This window comes from Dermochelys coriacea, chromosome 4 (assembly GCF_009764565.3).
Source record: "Dermochelys coriacea isolate rDerCor1 chromosome 4, rDerCor1.pri.v4, whole genome shotgun sequence".
Taxonomy (NCBI): Eukaryota; Metazoa; Chordata; order Testudines; family Dermochelyidae; genus Dermochelys; species Dermochelys coriacea.
In genome coordinates, this window is record NC_050071.1 from 80839691 (window position 1) to 80855684 (window position 15994).

The following is a 15994-nucleotide window of genomic DNA, read 5'->3' on the forward strand; positions in this document are numbered from 1 at the left end:
CTGCTGCATTCTTCAGCTAGAACTAGCCAATGTTCTTTTTTATGTAAAACATTCCCATTGACACAATTGTCATTTTCATTTTTTGGCATATTAAAGACTGAGCACAACTCCTTTCCTTTAGAGATAATAGGGAGTTGCATGAGCTATCAAATTATGACGACTCACATTTTTGTTTCCTCTGGAGATCCCCAAATCCTGTAAATTCAGTATAGGTTTACTTCATCCACTATTGAAATGCTACCACCTGTAGATTTGGAAGGCAATAGTCATTTAATAGCATACATCAACCCTACATGAAAGAACGACAATACAGTGTCCATTTTAAACTGCAAAAGGAATATTAAGTAGGTGGAATATAATTACTGAGTATGGAATTTAGCCAGGGCACCAGGGCTAATATATTCACTTTTGAAAATTGCCATTATATTTAGTGAACAAATGGTCAGTGCCTTAGATTTGCTAATCATCCAGAAAACTACGTATCCCACAGTACAGCATTCCCTAATGCAGCGGTTATCAACATGCGGCCCAAGTAGCACACAGCTGTGACCCATCTCAACTGTGTGCTAAAGGCCACCTGCGTGCCCAGGTCTGCCAGGTTCCAAGTTTCCCAGCTCAGAGGGGTCCAAGCTGCCCTGCTGCCCAGTGCGAAGGGGTCAGCCCCTGCGGGGTCAGGGTCCGGGGCAGCTGCCCGGCTCCGTGAGCTCTGGGGTCTGGGACAGCCATGCGGCAGAGGTCCAGGGTGGGCAGTTGGCCCGCCCTGCTCCGCATGGTGGAAGTCCGGGGTAGCTGGCTGCCCCATGTGGCAGGTTCCAGGGCAGCCGCTCAGCCCCATGAACTCTAGGGTCCAGGGAAGCTTCGCAGCCCTTCAAGGTCCATGGCAGCCACTTGGCTCTGGGGTCCAGGTCTGGGGCAGCTGGCCCACCCTGCGTGGCAGGGGTCAGGGCAGCTGCCCAGCCCTGCAAGTTCCGGGGTCCAGGTCTGGGCCAGCCACCAGTTCTGAACCACTGCCCTACTTACATGCTGAAGCTCTGCTTCAGAGGCAAGAGGGCCTCCTACTGAATTTGCAGTTCTGCTTCTTATGGCACATGAGTTTTCCTTGGAGGGCTTTTATCTAAACCCTGATCAGTCCTGTTCCTGCTTAGGTCAGGAGAATAGCACAGCCCATAGCAGTGTAACTGCTAACTATTATCTCACCAGTCAAAGGTATAGACACTGCAAATTAGCAGAGCTTAATCTGTAAAATGCCACTTTCTCACCTCCAAAGTAAGTTCATGTAGAAATCAGATCTAGTTATTAGCCAACAATAAAAGCATATTAAATCATCCTTAAATTTTGTCAGACAAGACTGGATTATCTGAACAGTCTTTTGTAAAGCTTTTTCATGTGACTTTCCTTATGTTACTGATGAATATAGGCAACATACCATTCACTCACCCAGGCACAATGTGATACTGCATTAGGTGGCATAAAAATGAGGATTCCAAATGACACAGGAGTAGGGTTTTAAATGAACTTGTTTAATTTTATTTAAGGACTTCCAAGGTGCATTACAAACAATTCATTGTCCTGCACAAAGACATATGTGAGGAAGGTAGATACAATATTCATTTGACATGTAGGTGAAAGAAGGCATAGAGAGGTTATGTAACACAGTAATTGTCAGAGCTGAGCATGCAAAATAAGGAGTCCTAGCTTTAATTGTTTTGCTGTAAGAATGGGGCACGTTCTTTACCATATGCTGGTGGACATCATTCTATATATGTAATAGAAAACTATACAAAGCAAAAATAACTTGAAATTGTTTCTGCTTTCTTGATTATAAAATGAAGAAACTGCATTTTTTTTATTTTAGCTCATTTCTCTTAATGTACCATTTCCCCATAGAAATCATATTTAAAGTTGTCTACATCAGGGTACTAGAAAATTTGAAATCAGCTAAAAAATTATATGTGAATTAAAATACATTATAATTACTGTAACTAGCATGCATATCTATTAAACTTGTATTGATATTGTTTACAGTACTTCATGTTAATGAAATATGTAATAGTTTCTTAATTAGATGCTATATTGATTTTTCCAGAAAGGTACATTTGCAAGGACAATTTTGATTTCACTTGGGTGTGATGTCTGTGGAGTTTACCAGCAGTGTTAAGTTATGACGTGGTTATTTGTAGAAAGCTGTACAGTATTATCTCAGACATCTCATAGTAGGTGGTATGAATCCAAGGTTATGCCATGAAACTGGAGGGTATGCTATTGATTGGTTATAAATCTAACCTTGCTTCCCAGTATTCTAATTAGTGTGCCTATGAAAGACTTGGAATTATATCATCAACTACACTCCACAACAGTCACTATTAGTCTCTTAAAGTTTTGGTTCATTTTATTCTGCATTGTGGACATATATTTTAAGCAATTCTTTCCTAGATTAGCCAAGGTGTTAGCTATTTGGTAAATATTCTAATAATATTTTCTGACTTCATGTAAATTTGGAAAGTAGTCTGACAATACATGTGATTCATTTTTCCTGTGTAAATCTTAGTAGAGCCTACTAAATATTTATTTAGTTGAGATTTTTGTACAACATAATCTTAAGAATTAGAAATAAAGTTTACCAATATTTTATATATATATATATATATATATATATATATATATATATATATATATATATGTAGATAATAGGTTGTGGAGAAAAAATAGCTTTTCCTGGGAGAAGTGTTCTTTCTGAATTTTTATTTATTTTGCATTTTGTTTTGTTTTGAGGTAGGGAGGGAATTGGGGGAGACTGGAAGAAAAGAATTTCCAGGTATTTTCAGGTGTTTACATATTCTGAATTTCTGTCACTCTGAATTATATAAAAGAACATGATGTATATTTGAAATTTTTTGAAATGAGAAACATTAGGGTATAATTTCCATCTGTAGAAGATAACTTCAATTATTTTAAAATGTTAAAAGGGAAATGATGGGAACATCAAGAATCTTTCTATGACTATTAAGAAACAATAGGAAATTTACAGAACAGTATAGAAACCCCATTCCTGGGAAGGGAAGTGAGTGAAGTCAATAATGATTGAGAGAGGATTTGATTAGTGTGTAGTGAGAGGGCTGTGGCTAGTGGTTGCAATCGATTCCTATTTTTTTGGTGGAGTAAATGGAATGGGTGGAGTTATCTGCTAGATGGAACTGGTTTGCTAAAACATGGAAACTTCAGAAAGGGTAGGCAGGACATCTGATAAAATGAGTCTGTACAAAGCTGGCTAGCTCGTCTTATATTTCAGTCTTCACAGAAGATTGTTGATATTCTAAATGTGGTCATTGTGAAAGTGGCTGGTCAGTTCTGCAAATAAGAGTTTATTATTTAGTGATTCTCAAACATCAGTGTGGGAATGTATAAGATTCAACATGCCTAAAGTTGAAGGAAGTGGTAGGAAACAAGCAGTTAAATGTGCTGGAGTAGGATGTCAGTGTTGTTGAAAATTGCTAAGTAGAAAGATAGAAAGGATTCATGCATGGCCTGGTTAGTGTAGAAAATATGTATATCTGGATTCTTCAAGATCAGTCTCTTAAAGTTGAAAAACAGAACATCAATTGGTTTGATGATCCTGCAGGTTAAACATTTTCAGTGACATCACCACCACTGAAACATAGCTATGTAAGTCCTTGTTCTACACCTTTTGATAGTGCTTCAACATCTGCTTTATTCAGGAGCAATCTCTAGTCATCTTTGACATCCAAAAAAATGGCAAGAATTAGTCTGTGATCTCAACTAGCATTTAAAAATGTAATCCCGTTTTTATACTCTAAAAGTTTGTAAAGAAAATTATTTCAGTTTGTTGCATTAAATGATGAATAACTGTGGAAATAAGTCATGCAAGACAGGACAGTCACATTCCGAATGTTGTCAGTTTTTTAAATAGCTGCCTAGACTCGTGCTCAGCCAATTTGGCATCGGCCAACCATGTTATAGTGCATTTACATTGGTTTGGTTGAAACTTTGTAATAGGTTAGTTACTGAAAAAGAAAGTAAGTTGGTAAAAATATATTGCTTTCTGACTTTGTCTACACTACAGTTCTGCTACATATTGCTCCCGTCAAGGATCACCTTGACCAGTTAAGGCTTATTAAAATACAACTTGTCTTGTTTGCACTAGCGTTTTAAATTATATTAGTTAAAATGAATTAGTTAACATATTTTTTTAAAAAATATCTTTTCTCCTAATCCAGACAGGGTCATAGAGCCTGAGACAGCTGCTTCAGGTTTCACTTAAGATTGCCATGTGGGTCTTGTCCCCAGTACCAAAATCTGGAGAAATTGACATCCAGATCTCACTCAGTCTGTGAATTTAGTAACTGGCAATCAGACAGGGTCTGTGCTTGAAACAGGCTTGATGCATAGGAACTCAACAAAATTGTAAGGTCTGATGCTTAGTATTAGTCTAACACTGAAATTCTTCAGCCTCGTGGTTGCATTCCCTAAAGTCTGGCACCATGAGTGTAAAGGGGTTACCTGCGCTAAGCTACATTGCCTTTGCTAGTGAGTTAATGAGGAGTCCAGACACACAGAGTCTTCAAAGGATTTTCTTCCATACACTGTTCTTCTCAGAGCGAAGGAAGAGAGAGAAGAAATGGAGTCACATGGCCAGTGAGTTGCTTTTGTATCCGGTGTCAAGGGCCTCTTTGGTCTCTGGTGTCTCCCATGCTTCTGTACTCAGAGCTTTAGTGTCTACTGCTGTGATGTTGTGTGCCTCAGTATCATCTCCTTAAAGTCTGGTACTGGCTATTTTGACATCAAGTGCTTTGGCTGAAAGTTTATGCACTTCAGCATCAGATCCCTCTGTGCTGTGTTTTATCAGTGCCAACCAGGTATGTTGTTACTCAATTTGTGGACACTTGCAAGTCAGGCTATGACTTCTAACACCACTTGGTTCTTTAGCCACAGGTCAAATTCCTCCAGCATCAGCCCTGTCTGCACCATTCTTCTGTTTGCTTTGTGTACCTCTACCTTCCTGGTTCCAAGTGGTGGGAAACTTCCTCTGTTTCTCCCTTCATGCCTTAGCTGTACCAGGCCTTCACATGGTTGGTCTTGTGAGCCATATCTCATCCTTTCCACAGAAGGGAAGCCAGGAGAGAGGAAATCTCTGAGCAAGATTCCCCTGCATAGATCCATGGAAGAGGCAAGAATTCCCCTTCCCCTCTTAGAATAGGCAAGAGCCAAGAAGTACTGGAAGCCAAGACCATATGTGAAGTGGCTGCTTGTTATCATTCCACTGACAGAACCACACTGTAGGGTTTCCTCACAGCTTTCAGAATCCTCTCTGTAGAGCATTCCCATGGTGTGGAGTGGCACACTGGATATTTATGACAACTTTCTTTTCACCTTTCTTGCTCTGTTTTTATACTTGTCAGAAGATTCCCAATGCCATGGAGAATCTGCAGAATTAAGGGAGCGGGATATCGGTGCCATGATTGTGGCTGACATTTTTCTTTGTCTTTTAAATCCTTTCTTTGTTGAACTAGTAGTAGGCATAGTGATATGCCAAAAGGCCTTAGGGGTTGGGACTGTATTGTACTGGGAACTGTACAGACACAGAAAAGAATGCGTTCTTATTTGTGTAATTTTGAATTTTTTTAAATGTTTAAAACTTAAGTAATAAAACTTTTGTTTTGTGTGTTTACTATAATTTTCCTCACTTTATTTTTATATTTCATGTACATCATTTTGATGTTTGTGAAAAGTTCTTTATTAAGTGTGCGGTAAGTAGAGAACCACATTTGTTCTCAAAATGAACACAATAGATATAGAAACAAAAGGCTAGGAACCAGGGACTCCTAAACTCTAATCCTAGTTCTAACAGTAGCATTTTCTGTGACTTTGAGCAAATCATTCAACCTGACTGCCTCATGTTAAACATCACTCTATAATTGTCTACTTCTCAAGGTGCTTTGAAGATTAATTAAGTAATGGGACAACTCCAGTTAACTTTAATGGGAGTTGAGGGCAGTCATCATCCCACAGGATTTGGTGCATGCTTTGGAAAGTGCCCTAAAGCAGAAAAAAGGGCAGGGGTGGGATGGGGTCGAGTTGGTGGGAGACTATTTGAACCAAGTTTCCAGGTAAAAACATATCCATAGTTTAATGTAATATGGGTCAAGGCATGAACCTATCTCTGTAAAGGACTGAACAATATCCCTGTTCTTAACTCTGTGGGGGTTGAATCTGAATTTTTTGGCTGTTTCATCTATAATTTAAACAGGGAAGGGTCTGTCTGTTTGTATTCATTCAACTGAATTGACTTTGAAGAAAATACTTTAGAGAATGTAAATGTATTAAACTCTATTTAATTTAGTGAAAATTGCACTTATCAGTTCTGCTGATGGTTTTTGTTGTTTACATGAGCATCGCTTTGAAAAGCTGTATAATCCATTTCCCCTTAATTTACACTTTATAGTGTGACTGTATGTTTATTAGGACTGATAAACACCATAGTTAATCCTCATTAAGAAATAACAAGACACATACTTTTCAAGATAATTATGTTCATAATAATCAAGACTGAGGGATGATCCTAAAACAGTTTCTTTAATAAATATATCTCAGGTAAATCATTGCATTCTGAATTGGAAGGTATTTCTGTGAGATCTTTGTTTTGTTAGTTCCACTTGAGTAAATTCCTCAGAATCTGTAATATCCTCACAAAGATTCTCAAGTAACATTTCAACTGAGAGGAGTCTAAATATTTGACAGCTTATTTAAAAGAAGACTGAGAGCAAAAAATGGGTATTAATGTTTAATTTCTTAATATTTTTTTAACCTTTTAGTAAAATTAGGGGGATTTGCACAAGAAAACAACACAATAGATTCTGGAGAACTTGATATAGGCCGAAGAGCAATACAAGAGGTTCCTCCAGGGATCTTCTGGAGATCACAGCTCTTCATTGATCAGCCACAGTTTCTAAAATTCAATATCTCCCTTCAGAAAGATGCACTGATTGGAGTATATGGCCGAAAAGGCTTACCCCCATCACATACCCAGGTAAGTACTGCTTTTCATTAAAAGCAAGATATAGTATTGAAAACTGCCAGTTTGCATCTTTTTAAGAGTTGTGTTTCTCAGGATTGCAGCTTTTCCTTTTTCCTGTTTTTTTTTTATTTTTACTTTCCATTTTATATATTGATCTTACACTACATGAAAAATATATCATCATTTTAATATAAGTGCAGTCTTAAACGATATTCTGGAATTTAAAATCTGCAGTGTGGGGAAAGCTTTTGCTTTATGATCAAATCTGATAATTGTTTTCAGTGATGATGCCTATCATAAAGAGATTTAATTTAATGCAGTTATCTTCCTGTACTGTGGTCCATGGCCATATTTTTAACTTTTGAATAAACTAGTGTATCATGCTATAGTCGTGCATTTATTTGCTCTCCTGGGTTTGTCTACCAAAAAGCAAAGCTGGCAAAGTTACAAGCAAGTTGAAAAAAATACTTTTTGACAGAGGTTCTGTTTGTTCTACTAGTGAGTGTCATGCTATTTACATTTTGCTATTTGATTTAAAAAATATAATATATTGAAATATGTGTTTGTGGAATACAGTGAAATAAGATTGTAAGGATCAATTATTATTAGATATTTTCCTGTCTTAAGACTTCTCCAGAGTATCCCAGAATACAGTCCTACTTCACCCCTCAAGAGATTTCTTACGAGCTATTTCATTGTACATTTGGTTATGCATTTGTATGCAGTAATAAACGTACTACATATTTGCATCTAAAGTTATAGTGAAATGTGCAATTTAAGCATGAGTGTGAATAATTCAATTTAATTAATTTTCTGGATGGAGTAGTATGGGGGGGGAGAAAGGGCCATTCCTCTTCACTATATTCAGAGATAATAATTTGGAATTAACCCTGATTAAAATCTTATTTTACCCCCCAAATGTGAATTTCTTATATTTCAAACCAATTTTAGTCCAAGTTCTGCTTTCTCATCCGTGGCTGATGGAAGATAGGTCCATCAAATGACTACTAGCCAAGATGGTCATGGATGCAACCCCATGCTCTGGGTGTCTCTAAGTCTCTGACTACCAGATGCTGAGACTGGACAACAGGGGATGGATCACTTGACAATTGTCCTGTTCTGTTCATTCCCTTTGAAGTGTCTGGCATTGGCCACTGTCAGAAGACAGAATTCTGGGCTAGATGCTCTACCAAAGAGGACCTTTTTTCCAGTTTCTTGAAAATTAACTATTACTGGGTTTGGAGAGCACTGCAACTTCTTGCAATTCTAATGCTGGGTAAGAAATTTTGCATCTGTCATGTCCAGACCTCTAAACAAAGCAGATTAATGGACTTGCATTGAAGATCAGCTATTATGCTTGCATTTGGTTTCAATAAAAAAATCTAATTTAAAAATTCCATTCCTTCTTTTGTTTTTGTTTTATTTTAAAACATAGATTTGACTATTTGTTTGCATATCATTGCATTATTTCAGATTATTGCAGATTTCTTTAATTCTGATTTTTAAAAGAAAGATATCCCTAATTACATTATACTGAACTGTTTACCAGGTATGCGGGGTAGTTGTAGCCATGTCACTCCCAGGATATTAAAGCAATAAGGTGGGTGAGGTAATATCTTTTATTGGACAACCAGATCTGAAGAAGAGCTCTGTGTGGCTCAAAAACTTGTCTCTCACCAACAAAAGCAGGTTCAAAAAAGATATTACCTCACCCACCTTGTCTTTCTATTTACCAGGTACTAATTCACATTTACCTGTTATTTGGTCATATGTTGAAATACCCTGTTGAAATGAAAGGGGAGAGAGTTAAGGTTTTTGGAGTCAAGTATCAGGGGGTAGCTGTGTTAGTCTGTATCCACAAAAACAACAAGGAGTCCGGTGGCACCTTAAAGATGCATCTGAAGAAGTGAGGTTTTTACCCACAAGAGCTGAGGCTCAAATAAATCTGTTAGTCTTTAAGGTTTTTGGAAGGCATTCATTGTGAATTTCTTTACTTGTGCAATTAAAGTCACCATCTGAACATTATAGTTACATTTTTAATTTCTTTGGTTTTAAAAAAAGTGAAAAATTAAAGAAAAGGTATTTAATGAAAAATACACCTAAGTTTCACCCACAAACTCGCCTCTTAGACTGAGAGGAAGCATGAGAAATTCCATTATGCCCTCTAAGAGCCTGACTCTTTAGCACAAACATCAAAGAGAGCAAACCATGGTTACGTTCCTTTCCAGGGATATGAGCAGTTTTATATGCAATCCTTGCCTAGTTCATTAATGGTTGCAGCAATTAACAAAAGCTCATATCAGAGTCAGCATAAATAAACACCTAAAGACAGGAAGCCCAAAAAATTAGACTTGTTCGATCAGAAGAATTATTCAACATCAAACCTCCAAGTGAGAATCACCAATTACCAAGCCTTGTTGGTGAAATATGATTGTATTAGTTGGAATCCCAAAACCAAATTTATATATGAGCTTTCACAAGATGACAGGAAGAATTTAAATCCATCTTCACTTAGGGTCAGCTTGTATCATGTATGTCCCTCCAGGTAGCCTTTGATACTTCAGTTACTGCCTGCAGATTGGTGGCAAACTCAGTTGCAAAGAGATGTTCCTAGCTCCACTCTTCAGGGATCCCTAAAAAAGTTAAAATAACAATTGAGGGTCATCCACGCAAAGGATTAGCTTATTAATGCAAAAACAGATGGGACTTTATGTTCTCTAAAGGACTCATGCAACACTGAGATCCCTAAAGGGGTCTACCCTCTGATACGTAAGCATAAGCACTTTAAGCTGTAGTCACAAGAGAGGTAATCCTTTTACCCTCAGCATAGGCAGCCTGAACAATCTTGAAAGAGACTAACATTGCACAGAAGGAAGGTATCTGGTTTCACGTCTGTTTCTGCTCATCAACCTCCATCAACATCAAGGCAATAGATTTGACTGCTTGGTCAGGAGCAGAATGCAAATCCCTTCAGATCTTCAAGTCCTGTCCTCTCCATTTGGGAATAATTTATTTCATTTCTGTAGTTCTGGAGCACCATCACAATGGATTGATGGGTTCTGGAGATATTGAGGTGGGCTATATCATCCAGTTCTGTATCCACCCCTACCCCACTCACCTTTTCTTTCCCTATTCAGGGACCCCTCTCACAAAGAAGGCTTCATCAAGAGGTGCAGTCACTTCTTATCAGAACAGTGGAAGTTCCTCGATAGCACAGGGAACACAGTGGATTGTATTCTCATTACTTTCAGAAAGAAAGGTGATCGGTGGCCCATTCTGCACTTTAATTCACAAGCTCAAGTTCAGAGTTGTGACTCCGGCTCCTATAATACCATCCCTACACTGGAACAATTGATACGTAACTCTTGACCTTCAGGACACACATTTTCTTATTGCGATTCACCCACCCTACAGAAGATACCTGATGTTTCAAGTGGGCAATTGCCACTACCAGTACAGTGTGTTACCACTCAACCTGTTGACAGCACACAGGATTTTCACAAAATGCCTAGCAGTAATAGCAGCTTACCTCAAAAAGCTAGGAATCCAAGTTTTCCCATACCTAGATGACTGGCTCATTCATGGGAAATTGTGCTAGCAAGTAACAGACTGCATTCAGCAAACTCTGCATCTATATGCCCTTTCAGGCCTGAAAGTAAATGAAGAGAAGTAATACTGACTCCAACACAAAAAATAGAATCCATTGGAACCATTCTTGACTCCACAACAACAATGGCTTATCTACCACCAGATAGATTCCAAGCCATACTAAACCTACAAACCCACGTGTGAACTCAGCCTAGGACATCAATGAGAACTTGTCTCAGATACGTGGCCTCCTGCACCTTCCTAACTCAGCATGCCAGATTTCACTTTCATTGCATTCAGGAGTGGCTGAAGTCTGCACATCAGCCAAGCAAACTTCAACTGAACAATCTAGTATACATTACACCACAAGTCCTGTCCTCATTAAATTAGCAGCTGGACCCACTGAAAATCTGCAAAGGACTACCATTCTCTCTTCCGCTACCTACAAAGATGTTGGTTACATATGTCTCCACATTAGAACAAGGGGCCCATTTAGATAACCTCCAAACACAAAATATATGGATTCCTCAGGAAGTAAGACTCCACATAAACATGCTGGAGCTAAGAGCCATTTGTTCAGCATGCTCAGTTTTTCAGTCCTAAAAGGGCTAACATACAAATGATGACAGACAATATTATAGGCATGTTTTATCTTTGGGAATTTTGTATCCATCATGAAATTATTCCGAGGGTGGTTCATTTGCTAGGGATGCACAGACCATGCTAACAGATCGCCTCATCAGACAATTTTCAAGTACCATGAGCGGTCCATAAATGATGACATAATTCAAGACATATTACTCAGGGGGAAGGAAGGTGGGGGAGTCATCCCACCATACCTCTTTGCCACCAGAGAGAAGAGGAAGCATGGACTCTTTTTTGTTCCAGAGGGAGTCAGAGTTGGGGATCCCTGTCCGATGCATTCCTGATTCCATGGTCCTCAAACTTGCTGTACACACACGCTCCCCCACCACTAGTCCATTAATCCACATGTTCTCAGAAAGTGCTCAGGCAGGTCTCAGCCAGAATGATCATGGTTGCTACCTGACCAAGGCAATTCTGGTACTTAGACTTAAATAATCTCTTTGATACACTTACCTCTCCAACAAGACCTGATATTGCAGAGATGCAGTCAAGTGCTTGATCCCAGCTCATGCTCCCGGCACCTCAAAGCATAGATGCTGGCTGGCTGACTGACTTCAACAGAAGGAACCAGCTCATAAGAAGTACAAATATCCTGATCCATGGTTGAAAAGCATAATGGACACGCGCTGCTAAATGGAAGAGATTTAGTATCTGTTCACAGCAGTACTTCTCACCATCTCAATTCCAGACATACTGGACCATCTCCTGACTTTAAAGAACTTTGGACTATCTGTATGCTTATTGAGGGTTCATCTATCTAGCAGCCATCTCAGCTCTTTGCCCTCCAATACATTCTAATGCCCCACAATGGCCAGATTCTTAAAAAGAGTAATGGAACTTCTCCTCTGTGAGATCTAAATATTGTCCTCACAGGGTTAATCAATCCAGTTCTTGAACCCTTAGGTAGATGTACCCTGTTTCATCTTTCCATTAAAACAGCCATGTTGGTAGCAATGATATCAACCAGAATAGTAGGGAAGATACAATTCTTCTTGGCAGGGCCCCTGTATACAGTTTTCATAAGGACAGGGTGTCATTGAGAGGTTACCCAAAATGTTTACCAAAAATAGTTTCCGGCTGTCATTTAAATCAGGGAATGCAACTTCCTTTATTTTTTTCCAAAATCACATTCAAGTAAGGGTGAGGCAAAGCTTCACATCCTAGATGTCTTTGGAGTGCTGTCTTTTTGTACAGACAGAACTAAGCTATTTAAAGTATCCCCTATGTTATTCATAGACTGTGGAGACAGTGTTAAAGGCCAGGCCATTTCAATGCTGAGACTCTTTTGGCCTGTATCAAACTTTGTTATGAATTAGATAATGTAATTCCACCAATAAGAATCACATTTTATTCTATGAGGACATAAGCAACCTCTATTGCTTCCTTGAGAAATGTTCCCATTCGGTACATTTGCAAGAAAGCTTGTGGTCTTCAGTACATACATTTACCTAGCACTACTCTGTCATGCTAATTTTTGGCAGGACTGTCCAACAATAGCTCTTTAGCTAGACTCTTAGCACCCATCTGCTACAATCTAGGTCACTGCTTGTGAGTCACTAAGAGTGGAATATATGTATGAGCAAGCACTCGAAGAAGAAGAAGAAGAAATGGTTATGAAGTGAGCTGTAGCTCACGAAAGCTTATGCTCTAATAAATTTGTTAGTCTCTAAGGTGCCACAAGTACTTCTTTTCTTTTTACCCTGCAGTGTGATTCTTCAAGCTATGTTGTCCATATATTTATTCCATGACCATCACGTTCCCTCCCCCACCCCAATACCGACTACTAACATCGAGATTCTGTATGGCAAAAGGACTGAAGCGTGGTTGGGGTGTGTGCCCCGCCCATTATGCCCTTGATTGGAGGTACGAGAACACTGTTGGCCAAAACAATCCAGACTAAAGTGCAATAAGTGCACATGCACCAACAGTGGAATAAATATATGGCAACACCAGTGGTAGAGTCCTAAAAAAAAAAAGGTGCTGTAATACACTTCTGATACTTTGTACTATCGCTCAGAAGCAATCATCAGTGCTAGTATTCTAAGTATCAGAATGCTCATTCTGGCTCCCAAAAAAGTACCAGAACTGCATTCAAGACCATTCTGGCATGATTCAACACCTGGACAATACACCTCAAAGAACCAGTTTTTGACGTTAAATAACTGTTACTTATGTGACATAGTGTGTAACAAATATTTCATTATAACATAATTAGGAACAGTGATTTTTCAGGTAGTATTTCTGTTTTTTACTTTAGGCACCCAAGTTTCAGAATGATGGCCTCAGTGCTTACTAATATGTGTGTGTGGTTTATATCCCTAGATTTATAGTTCTCTGTTTCTGGGGAATTATAAATAAGTCAACCAGAAATAATTGATAGTAGCTGTCCATTCAAATCCAATCAATGCTAGTCTGAATGTCTTTGTGACACTTTCTAAAAATGTCAGTTTCATTGCAACAAGAGAATCGATATGTTTTTATTTAAGGAGACTTTAAGAATAACAAAGGACTTTGGTGGCTTAAAGCAAAACTGAATATAGAGGGGTAGGCAGATCATCCCATTTATACTCAATAAAGCTAATTAATTTATCCTCATAGGAGAAAAACAAAATGAAAGTGTTTTTACCACATAAAGGTCATGGTTTTTCCAGTCTATGACCTTTCACAACCCCACTCCTAAATTTACAAAGCAGTCTTCATAGGATTTAAGCCACATTACTCCTATTTGCTGCAGGTGGAATGAATGGTGACATCCATACACATGGCTTTTAAAAATTCAACCTCAGAAATACTATCCATATAATAACATAAGTCTTTATTATGTTATAGTTCTAAAATGATTAATTATACTATGCCTGTCAGCTATCGGTATACTCTTTGTGGTCAATTAAGTAGTACAATCCCTAATTCCCAGATCAAAAATGTGTTCTCAACTGAGATTGTCCTACGACAAGAAGTGTCCTTCTGAAGTAATTTGAAAAATATCTCGTATTGTCCATAAATAACCAGCTAAAACTCAGAATGGAGATCTTTTTCTTTCTTCTATCAGTGATATTAGGTATTGTGATCAGATAGAAGGGTTTGTGAGTACTTGAGGGGGGGAAAGAGACAGTTTTTGTATCTTTCAAGAATTAAGATAAATATTTAATTCTCTGACAAATGAGAACATTGAATGGTTTTAAATCAGCAGAGTTTTTCCAAAATAGTTGCATTAATTTTCATGTAGGATTGCTTGAACATTCAAGGTGACAGCATATCAAGATACTAGCTTCTGCCCATACTAATAGTGTTAAGTTCTACTATGGTTGTTGAGACATAGCTGAAAGGAAATAGGCTCAGGTATTGGTAAAGGCATATGCTCTATACGTTTCTTTTACATTTTGAATGGTGTTGGGATAATAATTCAGATTTATTGCAGAGCAACATTCTTAAAATACCATTTGTTTTTAACAACCAAGGAGAGTTTCAGGAGAAGAGGATTCCAGTGCTTAGATCCTGTCCAGAGATGAAGACTATCCTGTTTTATGCTATGCAGGGAGCATACACTGGTTTCATACACTGGCCTTTACCTAAATAGACCTTGAATGAAATACCATTTGCGTAATATCTCAAATATGTGGGAAGATTGAAGGTTTGTATATAGTAGTTCACCTCACACAGTAGACACATCAGAGAAAAAAACGAAACGGACTGAATGTGGAAACCAAGTTACTCTTTTTGTTATAGGAAACTGATCCTTAAAGTTAATAGGTGGTAACTGTTTGTTATATAATATAATATTTACCTGATAAGTGCAGAAAAGAAATCTTTAGCAATATAGGGCCAGATCCTCAGGTAGTATAAACTTTTATTGCAGGTCCATTGACTAGATGGAGCTATACCAATTTACACCAGGTGAAGATCTGGCCCAGGGTTTCTCCTCTGAATGTGAAGAATTGTCCAAACAGCTGCCGTTAGTGCTAACAGGCGTTTGTGGATAGAGTCTTATATGTGGATTTCAGATGATAAACCTCTGTCTCCAGTGCTTGTGGCAACTCAGATGTTATAGTCCTCCCCACCCTCATGTAGTTGTTGCTATTAATAAAACGAAGTATAAAATTTTGTGATAGCTTTTGAAGAGAGTTTTAATCTGAACTACAGTATTTTCTGTCACTGCTTTGTGCATTTTCAACCTGTTATACTTTGCATTTGGTATTTGGTTAACTTTGTACAAAATAAATGTAAGGCCATATTTGCTGCTGTAATATCTCTATTGAAGTCAGTGGAATTACACCAACAGAGAACTTACCTTGGATTGTGAAACAAAAGAAGAAGCAAAGAGTAATGGATTGGGGTAGGATATTCTTATTACTTAATTTATTTGGCACAGTCTGTATGGAATTAGTCTTTCACCTGCAGATGGCCAGCTCACATCTGCAAATTGTGACTGCAAACTAACCTCGTCTGACTTTTGTTCTGCAAATTAATGTTAAATGAATGGTAGTCAGGTGTTCATATCACAAGAAAGCATGACCATAACAATTGGCATTACTTGGCATTCTCCTTAGAAATCTCAGCAAGAGGGGTGAAAAAACGGACAAAAACGGAAGGCTTGTCTACGTGGTTCTGCGGTTTGGACTATGGGTGTGGTGAGACCTGTAGCACACACTAGCATGTTGCACTGTATCTCCCCCATGTGGATGCTGCAGTTGTAAACTAAAAGGTACTTCATTCACATTAACATAGTCC

At 38.3% G+C, this 15994-nt stretch overlaps 1 protein-coding gene across 5 annotated transcripts in view; it reads left to right on the top strand.

Moving 5' to 3' along the window:
- The window catches only part of TENM3 (teneurin transmembrane protein 3), a 2178135-nt gene that overhangs the window by 2043325 nt on the left and 118816 nt on the right, over positions 1–15994 (top strand). For all 5 annotated transcript variants that reach the window (XM_043513542.1, XM_043513543.1, XM_038399412.2 and 2 more), the window contains one exon: positions 6831–7045. In XM_043513542.1, the coding sequence (XP_043369477.1) occupies positions 6831–7045 (215 nt within the window). The remainder of the gene's footprint in view (positions 1–6830; positions 7046–15994) is intronic.